The 18,591-nt window shown below is 38.1% G+C and overlaps 1 protein-coding gene, 1 long non-coding RNA gene and 2 pseudogenes across 5 annotated transcripts in view; 1 reads left to right on the top strand and 3 right to left on the bottom strand.

Annotated features, from left to right (window-relative positions):
* DDX50 (DExD-box helicase 50) overlaps window positions 1-15,760 on the top strand; it is a 32,613-nt gene extending 16,853 nt beyond the window's left edge. For all 4 annotated transcript variants that reach the window (XM_060642570.3, XM_060642573.3, XM_060642571.3 and 1 more), the window contains 7 exons: window positions 5,268-5,429; window positions 5,893-6,012; window positions 7,022-7,095; window positions 7,320-7,479; window positions 10,771-10,905; window positions 12,057-12,101; window positions 15,260-15,760. In XM_060642570.3, the coding sequence (XP_060498553.1) occupies window positions 5,268-5,429; window positions 5,893-6,012; window positions 7,022-7,095; window positions 7,320-7,479; window positions 10,771-10,905; window positions 12,057-12,101; window positions 15,260-15,538 (975 nt within the window). In that variant the 3' untranslated portion in view covers window positions 15,539-15,760. The remainder of the gene's footprint in view (window positions 1-5,267; window positions 5,430-5,892; window positions 6,013-7,021; window positions 7,096-7,319; window positions 7,480-10,770; window positions 10,906-12,056; window positions 12,102-15,259) is intronic.
* Window positions 2,366-3,034, bottom strand: LOC132685578 (high mobility group protein B3 pseudogene; annotated as a pseudogene).
* On the bottom strand, window positions 7,821-14,955 carry LOC144613163 (uncharacterized). Its single transcript, XR_013550472.2, has 3 exons — window positions 14,858-14,955; window positions 8,511-8,580; window positions 7,821-7,894 (listed from the first exon to the last, which is right to left on the bottom strand). It is a non-coding gene; the product is annotated as an uncharacterized LOC144613163 (long non-coding RNA).
* On the bottom strand, window positions 13,222-14,766 carry LOC132685577 (small ribosomal subunit protein eS27 pseudogene; annotated as a pseudogene).
* Window positions 15,761-18,591: the final 2,831 nt, after the last annotated feature.

Here is an 18,591-nt window from a genome sequence, read left to right as displayed (position 1 = left end):
ACCTTCCCCTAACTTTTTTTTAAAGTTATTTACTTTGAGAGGGTGGGGGGAGGAGGGGCAGAGAATAAGAAAGAGAGAATCCCAAGCAGGCTCTGTACTGTCTGTGTAGAGCCTGACACAGGGCTCAAACCCACGAACTGTGAGATCATGACCTGAGCCCTGAAATCAAGAGTTGGACGCTTCAACTGAACCACTCAGGCGCCCCTTCCCTCATTTTTATGCAGATCTTCTATTCCTTTGCTTCTGTAATCCCTGGTATCCTCAGTTTGGATCCTAGGTCCAACACTTTCTCCTCAGTGTGGAGCTCTTCCTGGCAAGGAAACATTGGCTTATTAGTTTTGAAAGTTCACATAGGGTCCAGGCTGCTCCAGCCTTTTCCAGATCTTACCTCTGGATTCTTAGAATCCTCTGGAATCACCATTGAGTGTACAAAAACTCTGCCACGTTCAGCTGCTGTTCTCAAATTGGTCCGTTAGGCTTTGCAGGGAGTATCTGTTCTTAGGACCAGCAAATCTCCCCACCTCATACATACACACACATCTGTCCCTACCTGCTCATGTTTTGGAAATCATGAAAATACTTTCACTTAGTTTTGTCATAGATGTCTGTGGATTTTTAATTTTGTTATACAGTTGCTCTATTTGTTTTTATGGGAGAACGAGAGATTCAAAGACTATTCTGTCAACATCTTCTTCAGTATCATTTTAACTAATTGTGTAGCTTTAGCTTTGTATACGGTATACACAGATGCCAAATGGTGAAAGTGATTGAGGGTGGTTGATTTACCTTTCCTGTTACTGCCTTAGAACACCTAGCAGCAGCAGTGTTGCAGCCGCTCTTGTTCTGTCTCCTAGGGAGGAACTGCCTTGCTGCAGAAGCTGGGTAAGAATTCCCCCGCTTACTGGACGATAATCAGCTTCTGTGGCTGAGAGCAATGCAGTTTCTGCTCTGCTGGTTTACTGTTTAGGTCAAAAATAGTAGCATATCATTATAGGTGATACAGGATTTTAGGGACTGTTGAGGGAACTTCAGTGGTTATTTTCTTTATTTTTAACTATTTTTTTCCTTAAGGTCAGATTTTACCAAGAAAAATGCTTTCTTAATTCTAAACAAACCTACACACACACATGCGTGCATGCATATGCGCACACACACACAAACTTTTGGAAAATAATTTACTCAGATGTTAGAGACCTGGAAACCATCACTGTGTGTTGTTTTTTTTTTTTAATTATTTTATCACTACACCAACATGGGGCTCCAACTCAAAACCTCAAGATCAAGAGTCGTATGCTCACCAACTGAACCAGCCAGGTACCCCCATCATTGGCATTATTAATGTATTATGTCCCTCCTTAGGACTAATTATCAAGAAAAAAATCAATGTTGTATCAAATTTTTTTAAAGGGAATTTGAAGGGTGCCTGGGTGGCTCATTTGGTTGAGCATCTGACTTTGGCTCGGGTCAGGATCTCGCAGTTTGTGAGTTCGAGCCCTGCATCAGGGCTCTGTGCTGACAGCTCAGAGCATGGAGCCTGTTTTGGATTCTGTGTCTCCCTCTCTCTGCCCCTTCCCTGTTCATGCTCTGTCTCTCTCTCTCTCTCAAAAATGAATAAACGTTAAAAAATTTTTTTTTGAAAAAAATAAAGGGAATTTGAAAATTTCACTATGAAAAACTGTCCCAACTGTTTAACATATGTTTGCTTTTGACTTCTTTTTAAAGTGTTTATTTATTCTTGGGAGAGAGAGAGCGTCTGGGGAATGTCAGAGAGGGAGGAATGTCAGAGAGGAATCCGAAGCAGGCTCCAGGCTCTGAGCTGTCAGCACAAAGCCCAACATGGGACTCGAACTTGTGAACTGCGAGATCATGACCTGAGCCAAAGTCGGATGCTTAACTGACTGAGCCACCCAGGCGCCCCAGCCACAAAGTATTTTTAGATTCTATCTTCCATGGCTGAAAATGGTCCATTTCTTTCTTACTACTGTTACAGAAAATTAAAATCTGGGAGTCAAGAATAATGCTTCTTTCCTTTGTACCTCATTTCTCCTTTCTTCACCAGGTCCCCCCAGTTTCATCTGACAGTAGTTCTTGAATTCATTTATGGCTTAGCCCCCTACTTACCTTTACAACTTCATCTTATTATACTTTCCTGTCATTTCTGTACACTCTTCCATATCTGCCATGTTTCCTCACACCACAGGGCTCTTGAACTTGTAATCTTCCTTGCCTAGCAACTCCTACTTATCTTTCAGATAAAAGTCTAGAGCACCACTCTCAGGGAATTCTTCCTTGCTCCAAACTAGGTCAGATTGTCCTTTTTTTTTTTTTTTAACAGATAAACGGTTTTTATATTCCTCCTCCTTTTTTATTCCTCCTCCTCCGCCTCCTCTGCCGCCGCCGCCGCCGCCGCCGCCGCCTCCGCCTCCTCCTCCTCCTCCTCCTCCTCCTCCTCCTCCTCCTCCTCCTCATCTTCTTCCACCTTTTCCCGGCAACTTTAGCAGGACCCTTTGTGCTATCAAACTTTCCTTGGGACTTATAGTCAGTGACATCCTTCTTCTCTACTTCTCCTTCAGTTTTGCTGCCTTATTGTTGTAAGGCTACTTTTCACTGTCACTTAAGTTATTCCCCATTTCACCCAGCTTCTTTGCCGTGTCTCCAATGGAGATACCAGGGTTTGTAGATTTGATCTTGGGGCAGAATTCTGAACAGAACAGGAAGAATCCAGACGGCCTTTAGGGGCATTAGGGTCCTTCTTCTTGCCTCCCTTAGCTGGTCCATAATTCTTCATTTTCCAATAATAGTGCATTTCATCTGCCTTTGCCATTTCATCAACTTTAGACTTTTCTTTCCCAGACGTTATCTTCCACCTCTCAGAGCACTTCTTGGAAAATTCTGCAAAATTGACAGGGACCTCTGGGTTTTTCTTCTTAGGTTCCTCTCTGCATGTCTGCACAAAGAAGGCATAAGCAGACATCTTGCTCTTTGGTTTCTTGTGATCACCTTTAGCCATCCTGACTTTACAACATTTATCTTGCTGATTGACAGGCTCCCCATCAAACAGTGGCCATGTGAGGGCAGAGACCTCTGTTCTCTTCTCTGCTGTTTCCCCAGTATAGGATTGCCCTCCTATAAATGCTCTTTGCCTCTTATACCTGTGCATCGATTACGGTTGTTGGCTAAATTTGTGTGTCTCATAATTTGATTAACTTCCATCTCCCCTACCAGAGTATAAAGACCATGAGGACAGAGGCAGTCTTATTTTTGTTTGCAATTTTATCCCTGGTGTCTGACATTTCGTAGGTTATAAAGTATTAGTTGAATGCATAGAGGGTGATTGGCACTGCCTTGGTGAAGCCATTGATACATCTTTTGAATTCTACAACAGCCTGCTACCTAGGTCTCTAGCTTTTGTCTTTCTGTTTTGCCATTTTCTAATACATTCTATACATTATAATCAGAGTGTTCCTTCTATAATGCAAATATGTTCATGATAATCTGAATATGTTCATGATAATCCTGTTTACAATCATTCAGTTGTTTCATATTGTTCTCAGGATGTAATTCATATTCCTTTCCAGCCTCATCTCTCATCATTTTTCCCTTTACACACTATGCTTTATCAATACTCAAATATTGTAGATCCTCAAGACACCCTGTTCATGTATGAAGTTTTTTTTGCCCAAAACTCCCTAGCCTCCTGCTCTCCTTCTACCTGACTACTGGTTCCTTATTATCTGTCAGGTCTCAGCTTCAGTGCTGCCTTACCCTTAAACAAAATTAAGTTAGGCTTCCCTTGTAAGTATTCCTATAGCAGCCTGCACCCGGTCATAGTATATATCATCATACCGTATTGAAAATGCCTGTCAGCTTGTCTATCCCAGGGCTGTTGCTTCGTGATTGTTCCAGAATCTGGTGCACACCAAGTATGTGAATTCATTCATGAATGCTTAAGACTTGGTTACTAAGGTTTAGATGTGGACTGTTACGAATTTTTTAATTTTAATAGTGGCTAGAATTCTAGGAACTATGTTTATAATAGTAGGAAAATTATTTTCAGTACAAATGAAAGGTAATATATAAATCGCATAAAGAAGGCTCAACTTCACTAAATACTATAGAAATGTAAATTAAAACATTGGGAAATCATTTTTGCCTAAATGATTAGATTTACAAAGATGGTAATGATTCACAATACACAGGGTAGGCAGGTTATGATGAAGTAAAGACTCATAAAGGTTGAAGAGTAAATGGGCACAACCTCTTTTTATAATACACTTTTACAATAGCTATTAAAGTGTTAAATGTTTATAATTTTAAATATTATTTATTTTTAGTGGGGTGATGGGGAGAGGGGTAGAAGGAAAGAGGGAGAGATTCTTAAGCAGCCTCCATGCTCAGCATGGAACCTGATGCAGGGCTTAGTCCCATGACCCTGGGATCATGACCTGAGCTGAAATTGAGTCAGACATGCAACCGACTGAGCCACTCAGGTACACCAAATGTTTATAATTTTTGACCCCAAAATTCAACTTCTAGATATGATTCCTACTGAAATACACATATACTGAGTGGTCCAGAGGTATAAGTACAAAGTACTTATAGTATAGTATAGTACTTGTAGTATTATGAAAGATGAAAACTTGGATATGACCCAAACATCAGTAGGATATTGCTAAAATATATGACACTGCATCCATATGAAGAAATCATATCCAGTTTTTAAAAATTAAGTAGAGTTATATCTATAGATGTAGAAAAATGGCTAAGGTAGTAAATTTATAAAGCATTTCGTTGTTTTGAAACAATACATATATGTATATAGTATGATCCCATTTTTATGAGTAAATATATAATATTATAGTATATGCCGTTATGTGTGGGTTGTGTGTCTTGTATGTTTTTTTAAAACAATATCTGGAGGAATATTCACCAAATGTTAGTCAATTATTATGAGGCTGATATTAAGGGAAGCTTTTACATTTTATATTAAATATTTAGTTTCTCTAATATTTGGTCTTTTTGAACAATAAGCATGCATCATGTAATTACCAGAAAATAAGATTGGGGCACCTGGCTGGCTCAGTCAGTGGAGCATCTGATTCTTGATCTTGGGGTTGTGAGTTCAAGCCCTACACTGGGTGTAGAGATTATTTAAAAAAAAATTTTTTTTTTAAAGTAACAAAAAAAGAGTACAGACTGTGTGGTGTTATGGTGCTATCAATTGCAAGTGTGAGTTGTACACTTACTTTTTCTCTTTTGTCAAATAGAATGCGCAGTGTTTACATGGGGACATAGCACAGTCACAAAGAGAAATTACCCTGAAAGGCTTCAGAGAAGGTAGTTTTAAAGTTTTGGTGGCAACCAATGTGGCTGCCCGTGGTTTGGACATACCTGAGGTGGACCTGGTGATTCAAAGTTCTCCTCCCCAGGTAAGAAATGAGATTTTATTTAGGGAATAGAAGAACAACTGTATAAATTGCCATTTTACTTATTTACAAGATGTTGCCTGGGATATGCAAAATATGTTATCTGTTCTTCCTCTTAGCCATTTTTTTATTAATGCAGTGTTAAATTAGTCAGAATCTGATGCCTTAGCAAATGATTAACTTTCCTTTTTGGATCTAAAGCGTGGAATCATGCAAAGGAATTATAAAAAGTTGTCATATGAAGAGCCCTGGGATTAGGTGGATTAAAAAAAATCCTATTTCTTTTATCCAAAAATTCAGCATAAAAGTTCTTTGGAATGTTGAAAGAGCAAGAAGATTGAAATAATATATTTATTGGTGGTAGTAGTTTTGTTATTATTAGCATTATTTTTTGAATGTTGGAATGACTGTGTTTACTTGCCAGATTTTTTTAAGAAGTATTAAAAAATGCCTCTTTTATTTTTAGGATGTTGAGTCCTATATTCATCGTTCTGGACGCACAGGTAGAGCTGGCCGGACAGGGATTTGCATATGTTTTTATCAACCAAGAGAAAGAGGTCAACTACGATATGTGGAACAAAAAGCAGTAAGTAGAGTTAAATTATTTCAGGCTTATTATCTAAACGGTGCCTTAGAGCTCTTTTTATATTTGTTCTCACAAATAGATCCTTATAACTATTTTCTCAGTTTAAGCTGCATTTGGATGTGAAGCATGTGGAGAGCTAAATTTATATGAGCTGCAAGACTTTGTTTTGATACAGCTTTTATTGTGAAGACAGAAGAGCTGACTTTCTCATTTTTCCCTTGAATTTCTCCCTTGATTCTAAAATCAGAAGCACATTGTGATTTCAGTATCTCATAGTCCAGCATTGTGAAGGGGTGACTGTGACATAGTCTTGGTGTATTTATAAGATTATATTGAATAATAGTACAACGGCCAGTTTCTATAAGAAATTATGTACATTTTTTTGTGGCCTGTATTGTTTTGTGGCATTTTACATTTTTTCCTATTTTTATGATGTGTTTTTTGTTTTTCTTTCTTTCTTTTTTTTTTTTTTTTTACATTTATTTATTTTTGAGAGACAGAGCACCAGTGGGGGAGGGGCAGAGAGAAAATGAGACACAGAATCCGAAGCAGTCTCCAGGCTCCGAGCTGTCAGCACAGAGCCCGACATGGGACTCGAACTCACAAACTGTGAGATCGTGACCTGAACCCAAGTGGGATGCTTAACAGACTGAGCCACCCAGGCGCCCCTTTGATGTGTGTTTTTTAAACACTATTTCATCTACTTTGTAAAATGAGATAGGGTAATAAGAAAAAAAAGTTGATAGACATAAACAGCATCTTTTTTCCTCTTTTAGAATCAGCTTTATTTTGTAAGTGAAATTTCATGATTGTAACTAAGGGCAATTAAATTTTTTTTCTCTTTCTAGAATTTGTAATTGATGATTTATTAGAAAAAAAGCAGGTCTTTTGATCTACTGGGGCTTGGAAATCTTTAAGTCCAAGAAATGGAAATTCAACAAACTATATTAATTTAGGAATTAATTGTAAAGACTTCCATTTTTCTTTAATGTAATTCTTTCATTTTCAGGGAATTACTTTTAAACGTGTAGGTGTTCCTTCTACAATGGATTTAGTTAAATCTAAAAGCATGGATGCCATCAGGTATGCTTTCTGACCTTGCTGAATAAGTTTTTCTTTTGTATTAGGCTATTCATCTTTAAGCTCTCCTAGTTCAAATATCAGAAAACTTAGTCACCAGTTTTACCAGCAGACTTTTAGTTATATTAAAATACGAAAACGTTGCTCTTTCTTTTCCCATTCATTCTCTTATCTTTAATTTTTTACATTTGTCTTGACCAAGAAAATGTACTATTTTTAAACCATAGGTCTCTGGCTTCCGTTTCTTATGCTGCTGTTGATTTTTTCCGACCATCAGCTCAGAGATTGATTGAAGAGAAAGGGGCAGTTGATGCATTGGCTGCAGCATTAGCCCACATCTCTGGTGCATCAAGTTTTGAACCACGATCTTTGATCACCTCTGATAAGGTAGAAATCTATGAGAAAATTATGTGATTGAGAAAAGATTAAAATTGAACCATAGATAATTCATCTATCTGGAGAGAAAACCATGAGACCTTTATTTTGCCAGTACTGTGTTAATTGAAACTTACATACCAGAATCTATTCTTTATTTTGTAAGTTGCCATGGAACCATGTAAATCAAAGCATAGACGCTATGCAGTTCACACAGTACCACGCAAAGGAAGGATTGCCTGTATATGTGGAGGGGTGTGTGCATGGTGTGACACTAGTGATCTAGTCCCCTGCTAGATCAGTGTCAGATGTCAAAACAAATCACATCAGAGCTATTGGTTGCAAGTAGTTAAAAGGTACTCACCATGGTATAAGTGAGGAGAGTCCCTGGATGACCGGACCCATCCGTAAGAGAGCACTCTGATGTCTGGGTGGAGAGAGAAAGATTGAGAGAAGGAGTTGGTGGGAGAGGGGAACAAAAAGAGCAGGGCAGGTAAAGTTACTTGGGACTATTTGGTGGTGTAGGATAAATGAGTACATCTAGTGTGTCTGAGGCTTTCCATCTGGCAAGTGTTAATGGTTTAGCCAAATGTCATTTTGCTGGGAGTGACTTCATGTGTCCATCTCCCCCCACCAGCACACTGTGTATTTCTAAAAAACATCGGGATTTGGGGCACCTGAGTGGCTCAGTCGGTTGAGTGTCTGACTCTTGATCTAGGCTCAAGTCATGATATCACAGTTCATAAGTTGGAGCCCCACAGTTTGTTAGTTCAAGCCCCACATAGCACCCTGCACTGACAGCATGGAGCCTACTTGGGATTCTCTCTCTCCCTCTCTGTCTGCCTTTCCCCTGCTCACTTGCTCTTGTTCTCTCTAAATAAATGAACATTTTTAAAAAACCATCTGGATCCAATTCAAGTTCATATGTTACATTTGGTGTTAATGTTTCTCTTTTAATCTGGAACTATTTTCCCATCATTTTTATTTTTATTTTTTTAAAGAGTATAGATTAGTTGTCTAGATCAGAGTCTAAAACTTCTCACCTGGATTTTTCTGGTTTTCTCTTTTTCATACATCATGTAACTTTTGTCTTTATTCAGCTTTTCCTGTAAACTGGAAGTAACGTCAAGGCATGATTTTATATTCAGGTTAGATAGTTTTGGCCAAAGCACCCTGTGGGTGATATTATATATATATGTATTATATATTATATTGTATATAGTATATATATGTATTTTAAACTACATTACATCAGGAGGCATATGATGTCAGATTGTTCCAGTACTAAAATTGCTTAGTTTGATCACTTGTTTACAGTGGAAACTGCCATGTATTCCCTTTGTGAAGGTATCTTACTCTCTGTAGTTGGGGTTTTGTTTTTTGTGTGTGTGTTTTGTTTTGTTTTTTATTTGAGAGAGACAGAGAGAGTGTGAGTTGGGAAGGGGCAAAGAGAGAGAGTCCCAAGCAGGCTCCAGTGTCAGCACAGAGCCTGATGCAGGGATCGAACTCACAAAACTGAGATCATGACCTGAGCCAAAATCAAGAGTCAGTTGCTTAACCCACTGAGCCACCCGGCCACCCTGCCACCAAATACTTCTTAGGAAATTACTTAAGCCATACTTTTTAGGAAAATGTTGATAGACTTTTAGGCTAAGAAGTACCTAAGAGATCATTTATTCCCAGCCCTTATCTAATAAAGGAATCCCTCTTTGGCAGATGGGTCATCTAATTTCTGATTAAATATCTTATAAACAATGTTAGTGGGTTTGAAATTTTTTTATAGTTTAAACCAAAATCCAGAGTCTTTACCACAAATGCACTACAGGGTCTTCCCCTTTGTACCTCTTTGACCTCATCTCTTTTTTTTTAAATTTTTTTTTTTAATGTTTATTTATTTTTGAGACAGAGAGAGACAGAGCATGAGCAGGGGAGGGGCAGAGAGAAAGGGAGATACAGAATCTGAAACAGGCTCCAGGCTCCGAGCCGTCAGCACAGAGCCCGACGCGGGGCTCGAACTCACGAACTGTGAGATCATGACCTGAGCTGAAGTCGGACGCTTAACCGACTGAGCCACCCAGGTGCCCCATGACCTCATCTCTTATCATTCTCCCCTTGTTTCAGCTACCCTAACCTACTTGTTACTCAAACATAAACCTACTTTCACATAAGACCTTTGCACTTACTTGTACTGTTTCATATGTTCTTTCTTTTTACCACGTGGGTTCCTCCTACACTTTATTTAGGTCTCTCTTCATAGATCACTGTATTATGGAGGTCTTTCCTGATCACCCTGTCTAAAATAGCTTACCTTTCCCTTTACTCTCGATTCCCTTGTCTTGCTTTATTTTTCTTCATGATGCTTACTACTATCTAGTGTTTATGTTTGCTTATTTATTTACTGTCTACCTCACCTCATCACCACCACTCCTATTCCCAACACTAGAATATAACCTTCATGAGAGAAAGGACTATTTACTGCTAAATCTTGAGCACCTACTATGTCTCTGGCACATACATAGGGGACACTCAGTGGATATTTGTTAGATAGGTGAGAGGATCCTGGCTGGCTCAGTCAATAGAGTATGCAACCCTTGATCTCAGGGTTGTGAGTTCAAGTTGCATGTTGGGCATAGAGCTTACTTAAAAAAGTAGATGAATCCCTCCCTATATCTTCTTCATGCTGATCCTTTTGCTGTCCAGTGAAGTTTTACAGAACAAGTAATCTTTGCATATGTAATAGTCCTTCAGAAGTTTAGAGATTTATGTCTTCTTGTTTTTCCACTCCAAGCTTTGACTCTTTCAGCATTTCCTTAATTCTTTACAACTTTTTCTCTGATGCTCTAGGTTGTTTTTTTTTTTTTTTAACATTTATTCATTTTTGATAGACGAGCATAAGCGGAGGGGTGGGCAGAGAGAGAGGGAGACATAGAATCCAAAGCAGGCTCCAGGCTCCGAGCTATCAGCACAGGGCCCGACGTGGGGCTCAAACTCACGGAGTGTGAGATCATGACTTGAGCTGAAGTCAGACGCTTAACTGACTGAGCCACCCAGGTGCCCCTCTGGTGCTCTAGTTTAATTATTTCTTAAAGCATGAGTCTTTACAGCAACACAAAGAAGAATTGTTCTTTCAAAGATCTGTAAGCATTAGTCTTCTATTAATATGGTTTTAAAGAAGTTATTTTTTTTAGCAGCCATGTTATATTGATGTCTCATGAAAAATGTAGTTAAGTCATGAAGTGAGAACTTCATTGTCCTACTTTTGCTGCCTTTTTCCCAAAGATGATGTGACTTTTAATTTTTAAGGGGTTTGTGACCATGACTCTGGAAAGCCCAGAAGAAATACAAGATGTCAGTTGCGCTTGGAAAGAACTTAACAGAAAGCTGAGTAGTAATGCTGTGTCCCAAATTACCAGAATGTGCCTCCTAAAAGGAAATATGGTAGGTTTTTCTAGACAAATAAAAAGCTTTTTAATCAACTACTATAAATGTTTCTAAAGCCCAGTAGATTTTCTTTTCTTTTTTAAAAGGCTAATAGGGTGCATAATATGGTTTTCTCTGTGTGATGGTTTGTTTCCAGTTGTAAATTTGGGGAGTTTTATAAATAATTTACTTCTCTAGAAAGCTGTAAGTCATTCTGCTTAGTTTGTCTAATAACCAAGTTATCTAAGTTTCTGCTTTTGTGCACATATTATCTGTGGTTGTATGTGTTTTACTCTATGACTAAGTAACTTATAATTTCAACAGCTGAACAGCTCTGTTATTTAGAGAATATGCAGTGTTGACTTTTAAGTGGCCTGCTTTGGTTGTTAATGAGGATAATGAAGTAAAGTAAGAATTTTAATACATTTTTGAAACAGCAAAGTTAAAACTATCTCTAATCTTACTGACTGTTTCTTCTAATGGTTTTGAGGAAAGATGTTACATTTATTCATCCAACTTTGCTACATAGGTTTATTCTAGCCTAGAATTTATTAACTTTATTATTTATTGGAAATAATCATTTCTCTCAAAGTTTAATATTACCATTAAAAAAAGTTTTGTGGCAAATCTGAGACAAATAAACGCATTCAGAAAAAATATGAAGGGCATGGAAAATCTAACAAAATCTTTAGGCCAGGCTAGTTGCTGTATTTGAGAATTAAATTAACTTTCAGTTTATTGACAACCAGTACCAAAGAAGAAGCATCTTGGGTTATATCATTCCCATTATCCAATAAATACTGCATCTCTTCAGGATAGAAATTTTCCAGCATTAAATTTTCCAAAGAATTTATTACATGGATCCTTTTACAGTGGACATGGAACAACATTAAAGTGTCTACAAGAACTTTTCTAGAGAGTACTCTATATTTTTAGTAGTAGATTCCTGTTAGATATTTTTTTTACTTTTCAGATTTAGAAAATATAATAAACAGCCACTCTCATGCATTATTTATATGTTAGTTGTTTTAATCTTGTAAGCATTCATGGGACACACCCTATCTTTTCTTTCTTTTTTTTTAGCTGTAAGATTACCAGCAAGTACTAGTGTATTAGTAAAAATTCAATTCATCTGCATCTAAATAAAAATTTTTTCATTTTGCTTTTAGGGTGTTTGCTTTGACGTTCCTACAACTGAGTCAGAAAGGTTACAGGTACTTTAAAAATTTTATCTGTTAAATAGTTGAATATTTAACCATTTAAAATAGTAATTTAAAAGAAGTCATTTAAAAGAAGTCACAATATCATTATGATGCCTAAGTCAATTAATTTTCCTTTATAGAATATATCTAGGCTATATCATAATTTAAAACATTTATTATAATTTCAAATATAAAAAATAGAATTGCATAATAAATATTCATGTACCCATCACCCAGCTGCAGTTGTGATCAGCTGACAGCTGGTTTGTTTCATGTCACTTCCATCTATTTTCCTACTCTCCTGTATGTATGCTTTTGAGAGAAATTGTAGGTATTCTGTCATTTCAACCATAAATATTCCCATATATCTACTAGGGATACTTTTTAAAAACATAATCATAATGCCATAGTTCAAATACCTAAAATAATAATTCCTTAATATCATCTAATTTTGTGTTTAAATTTTCCCTATTGTCTCCTAAATATTTTTTATTTTTTTGTCTCCTGAATATCTTAGAATATAAGACCCATACATTATAATTTGATGTTTCTTAAGTCTCTTTTAATCTGCAGTTTCTTGCTCCTTTCTTTGTCACTTTAAAAAATTTTTCTTGTATTTTATCTGTTGCAGAAAGAGATTGTCTACTAGATTCCTACACTATAGAATTTGACTATTGCACTACTGTGCATATTTATATATGTATTTGGGGGTGATTCTGTTCTTTAAGTCTTTTTAAAAATTAAGAATATATCATGAACACATTCCTTTGTCAACTATATAGTTATTTTTTAACAGCTCCCTGCATTTGGCCATGTGGGTGGTCAACTTTTCTTTTCTTTTGTTTTTTAAAAATTTTTAAGTAGGCTCCATGCCCAATGTGGGGCTTGAACTCATGAAGCTGAGATCAAGAGTCGTGTGCTCTACTGACTGAGCCAGCCAGGCACCCCTGGTCAACTTTTGTTAATGTTCTGTTTTCTGACATTTAGGTTATTTCCAGTAATATACTGTTATAAACAGGACAGCCATGAATGATGGTATAGCTAGCTCCGTTTTTTTGGTTTTTTGGGTGTTTTTTTGTATCCAAATCTGTTTATTAGGATAGTTTCCCACTCATGCTAATTCAGGATGCTTTTACTGCCGTTGCTGTCTGAAGGAGCATCCTTCTGTAAGCCTTTTCTTCCTATTGGCTGGCACAGGACGGTGGAGCAGCCCACAGACAACACCACTGTTTGTGTGTGGTTGAAGATGGTGGTGATTTTGTAGCACCCAGGGTACCTCATATCCATGAAGTAGGAGTTGGGGCCCCGCACCAGGCGCTTCTTTTTGCCCTTCCTCTTCTCTTCTGGGGACGGGTACAGGAGGTCCTTCACAAAGGGCTTGTTCTTGTGGGCAAGTTGTCATCGCTAAAAAGGGGTAGCATAGCTAACTCTTTATGCATTGCCATGTTTATCTCTTCAAGATGAATTTTTTTTTAAATGTTTATTTTTTTGAGAGAGAGAGCAGGGAAGGGGCAGAGATAGAGAGGGAAAGAGAGACAGTCCCAAGCAGGCTCCTTGCTGCCAGCACAGAGACCTACACAGGGCGTGAACCCACCAACTGTGAGATTATGACCTGCACTGAAACCAAGAGTTGAACACTTAACCAGCTGAGCCACCCAGGTGCCCCTACATGAATTTTTTTAAGTTTATTTATTTATTTTAAGAGAGAGAGAAAATATGCGAGTGGAGGAAGGGCAGAGGGAGAGATAGAGAATCCAAAGCAGGCTTCTAGCTGCCAGTGCAGAGCCCAGCATGGGGCTCAGACTCACGAACCGTGAGAACATGACCCAAGCTGAAATCAAGAGTCCAAGACACTTAACTGATTGAGCCACCCAGGGCCCCAAGATGGAATTTTTTTTAATGTTTATTTACTTACTTAGAGAGAGAGAGAGAGCGCATACACAGGGGAGGGGCATAGAGAGGGAGAGAGAGAATCCCAAGCAGGCTCTGAGCTGTCAGCACAGAGTATGATGTGGCGCTCAGCCTCATTAACTTGTGAGATCATGACCAAAATCAAGAGTCGGACACTTAATTGACTGAGCCACCAAGGCACCTTTAAGATGAATTTTTTATTTTTATTTCTATTTTTATTTTTATTTAATTAATTATTGTTTTTTACTATAATATATTGTCAGGTTAACTAACATATAGTGTACACAGTGTGCTCTTGGCTTCGGGAGTAGATTCCCATACTTTATTGCTTACGTACAACACCCAGTGCTTGTCCCAACAAGTGCCCTCCTCAATGCCCATCACCCATTTTCCCCACCCTCCCCCCCCCCCCCCGCCCCCGCTCCTTGCCCTCCCTCAACCCTGTTTGCTCTCTGTATCTAAGAGTCTCTTATGGTTTGCCTCCTTCTCTGTTTGAAACTATTTTTTTCCCCTTCTCTTCCCCCCCCCATGGTCCTCTGTTAAGTTTCTCAAATTCCACATGAATGAAACCATATGGTATAAGATGAATTTTTTAAGATGATTGCTTGGCCAGAAGGTTTGTGCATTTTTAAGGCTTTGGTCATATATTGCCACTAGTGGTATATGTGTTTGTCTCTGCTCACTCTTACCAACAGGGTATTTTAATATTTACTTTCCTTGGCAACTCATGATTACAATGAACAGTTAATGTAGCAGGATATAACATAGTGATGCTCTTAGGAGCGCTGATTTGTATATCTTGAGTTGTTTACCCTGACACCAAATTATTTCCAATGGCTGTGTATTTTTGTCCTCACCTGTGTTGACAGGTTTTAATCTTCATCACTAGCTCTCACTTCTTGCTTCTGTCAATATAACTGCTGAAAGAAATGCACTACTTGTTAATGGCCTACTTGTTTCATGCCAAGAAATCAGTGCTCTCTTTTAGAGTGTATAAACTGAGTATGAAATTATGAGCCTCAAAATGAGCCTGAGAATTTCTCCTAAGACTAAAATTTAGGAACTTTAATGGATGTACTTTGAATATGTTTTTGGTTTTGTTTTCTGGCTTTCAGTTTTGTTCCAGAAACTTTGAATTTAATGGGAAGATTAATTAGCTAATAGTTAATGGACATTAAAAAAAGAATCTCCTGTACCCAGTGTATTTGCTTATGGTTTCTATTTTGCATTTATATTAATCCTCTAAATTCCCCCAACAGGCAGAGTGGCATGATTCAGACTGGATACTTTCATTGCCAGCCAAGTTACCTGAAATTGAAGAATATTATGATGGAAACACATCTTCTAACTCCAGGCAGAGGAGTGGCTGGTCAAGTGGCCGGTCTGGCCGATCTGGCCGGTCAGGTGGTCGATCTGGTGGCCGGTCAGGTAGACAGAGTCGACAGGGGAGTCGGTCAGGAAGTCGACAAGATGGTAGAAGACGAAGTGGGAATAGAAATCGATCAAGAAGCGGGGGCCACAAACGGAGTTTTGACTGAGTATTTGATAGTTAATCTACCAGTGTGAGCTTGCCTATTTCTGCCTAATCATGTACATTATCCACCAAAAATTAGGTCATCATAGTTGAGGTATGTGTCTGCTCTTTGCAAAGAAGTTGGTCATATTTTTTTAAAAAGTGTTTCACAAGAATGGTTGTAAACAAATCTACTTATCCAGTTATACCTTTGAATAAAAAAACCTCCTTTTATTGTCTCTTTTCACTATGTGTTAAGAATTTTGTCAGTGTAATCTTCTACAGTTTCTTCTAAAACATGACAGTCAAATTAATCTTAAGATTACTTGCATTTTGAAAAATGTGGTGTATTTGTATTGAGATCATTCCTTCCATAGGCTATGTAGTAGAAAAGAAATCCCTTCTACATTAAAGGGATATATAAACCATATATATATGGTTAGGTGTATATATATACCTGGTTGGGTATATATATATATGGTTGACTGGTTAGGTATAACATTTAAATTCTAGATACAGTTAATTAAAAAGGTGTGCAAGCAGTGTACACTCAATAATTTATTCACCAGATAATGATTGAAGTCTACTATGTGCCTATCACTGTGTTGATCACTAAGGATTTGGTTGGCGAACAAGGCACAGCACTATCTTCAAGGAACTTACAGTCTAAAGACAAACAGTTATGAATGAAATTAACATCTAAAGTCTAAGATGGATGGATGGTAGGCTAAGATCCTACCTGGATGGAATGTTAAGGACCTAGTTTGGGTACACCAAACCAGTCTTAGGAGTCAGAAAGGCTTACAAGCAGTGATACCCAAAAAAAGAAGTAAAGCAAAAGTATCCGTTGATCTAAGCAAGTATGTGTGAATGGCTGGAAGAAGTGTTCAGAAGGCAGAGGGTTTAGAGGCCGGGAGAACAGAATATGCAAATAACCAGAGCCAAAGAATACCATATCAAGTCTGAGGACCTACAGTTCAGTATGGTTTGCATGTGACAGGCAGAGGGAAGGAATAAGAGAGAATGAGTTCGTATTTAACAGGGACCTTATTTTAAAGGCCTTGTGTGCATTAAGTTTAAATGTTCTCTTGAAGACTGGTGAACCATTAAAAGATTTAAGGTAAGGAATGACATAATGAGATTTGTGTTTTAGAAAAGATTATTGGCTACACTGAAGAGACTGGATCAGAGAAGGGCCAGATTGGAGGTAAGGAGACCTCTTATGATGCAGTTGGAACAATCTAAGGTAGAGGTGATGATGGTCTGCATTACTAGTAGGTAACATATTTTGATGATAAGAACTGAGGCATTTAGGAGCTTATTACTTGGCCAGAATCCCAGCTGGATCAATGTAGTGGAATGAGGATTTAAACCCAGATAAGTCTACCTTCTGAACCAGCATTCTTAACCACTGTGCTAAATAGTTGGTGGGTGACACTGAGAAACATGGATAGATTTCCAAAGTTTTTTTTTTTTTTTTTAAGTTTATTATTATTTTTTAGTAATCTCTATACCCAATGTGGGGCTTGAACTCATGACCCCAAGATTAAGAGTTATGTGCTCCTCCAATAAGCCAGCCAGGCATCCCCAAAGTTTTTAGGAAATAAAATGGTTAGGACTCAGTACTTGATTGAGTTGGAAGATGAGAGAGATGCAGAAGTATAAAACAGGTTTTTGTCACTGAGATAAGGTACTAGGAGGAAGAATAAGAAAAGTTATGTGGGGAGGGAGGGGGGATATGATTAGTTCAATATTAGATATATTTTAATATTGAATAGCCCATGAGATCTTAAAAGAAGATGTAAGAGGAGGTTAACAGTATACAGTTGGATTTGTAAGTTTGAAGCAGAGTGAGATCTGTTCTAGAGGTGTAAAGATTTGGGAATAATAAAACAATGGTAATTGTAGTTAAGGCAGTGGAAGAGTATATCTAGTGAAAGTATAGTAAGAAAAGAGGACTAAGGAGTAAACCCAGAGGCAAACTAATGTATTCACTACATAACAGAGGAAGGGAATCCCATCACTATCAAGAAGAGGTAAGAAGAAGGCAGAAAGTCCAGAAGTATGAGGCTTTCAAAGGAACCAGAAGATGAGCCTGAGATGGGCATTGGATTTGGCAAAAAGGAGACGTTTGACGTGGGGAACACCCAGAGTAATAAAGTGTTGAAAGTAGAAACCATTGAACAGTGGGTTCAGGTGGAAATGAGAGATAAAGAAGTAGAGACGACAAATCTGTCTTCCAGAAATTTGGCTGTGAATAAAGAAGAATAAGCTAAAGCTGGAGTGAAAGAAAGGACATGAGATGACAGTTTTTTGTATGTGTGGGCTGGGGGAGGATGAAGGAAATTAGAGCATGGACTACTACTACAGGAAGGAGCCAGAAAGGAGGGAGGAAGAGAAAGAACATCTGATGGAGCAATATCTCTATGAAGACCCAGAAGGATGAGCTTAGGCAGACAGAATTTAGCCTTAGAGGTAGAAGCACATTTTGCCAGGAGGAAAGTATGGTTATCACGTAGGTGAGTTTGCAGGTGATAAGGTAAAAATTAAGGGAGTGCCTGCCTGATGTCTTCTTTTTTTTTTTTCTGTGGTATTCTTTCATGGTCATCTACTAAGGGTGAAGAGGGAAGTAGCAGGCTAGGAGATTTGAGAAAATGGGAGAAACACTGAGGTATCAACTGTAGAACAAGATAGCTTACTAGGGAAACTGAGGGTCACAGGCAGCTTTGAGGGTCCAGCTGAGATTAGAGACTTCATTTATTCTGGCAGCAATTAGAGCACTTGAGTGACTTCCTGTAATAACATTTCAGTATTCTGTTGTAGGAATGGAGATGGCAGATACCTGCTTGATCCAGGATTGCGGTTTTGCTCTGTGAGATGAAAGGATGAAGAACTTTGGCAAAAGTGATCGGAGTAATGGTCCATGGAGTCTAGACTGCCTAGGCATTGAAGTGGAGGTAGGGTTGATAACTGGGAGAATATAGGAGCAAAGACCTGAAGGTCACTGAAAGTTCTCTAAATTTGAGATTTCAAGAGTGGAGCAGTTGGGGAGAAGACAAGTTCAGGGTTTGGTAGCAG

Source organism: Panthera onca, chromosome D2 (genome assembly GCF_046562875.1).
Source record: "Panthera onca isolate mPanOnc1 chromosome D2, mPanOnc1 haplotype 2, whole genome shotgun sequence".
NCBI lineage: Eukaryota > Metazoa > Chordata > Mammalia > Carnivora > Felidae > Panthera > Panthera onca.
The sequence above is the reverse complement of the archived record's forward strand: the minus strand, read 5'-3'. Positions and strand labels throughout refer to the sequence as shown.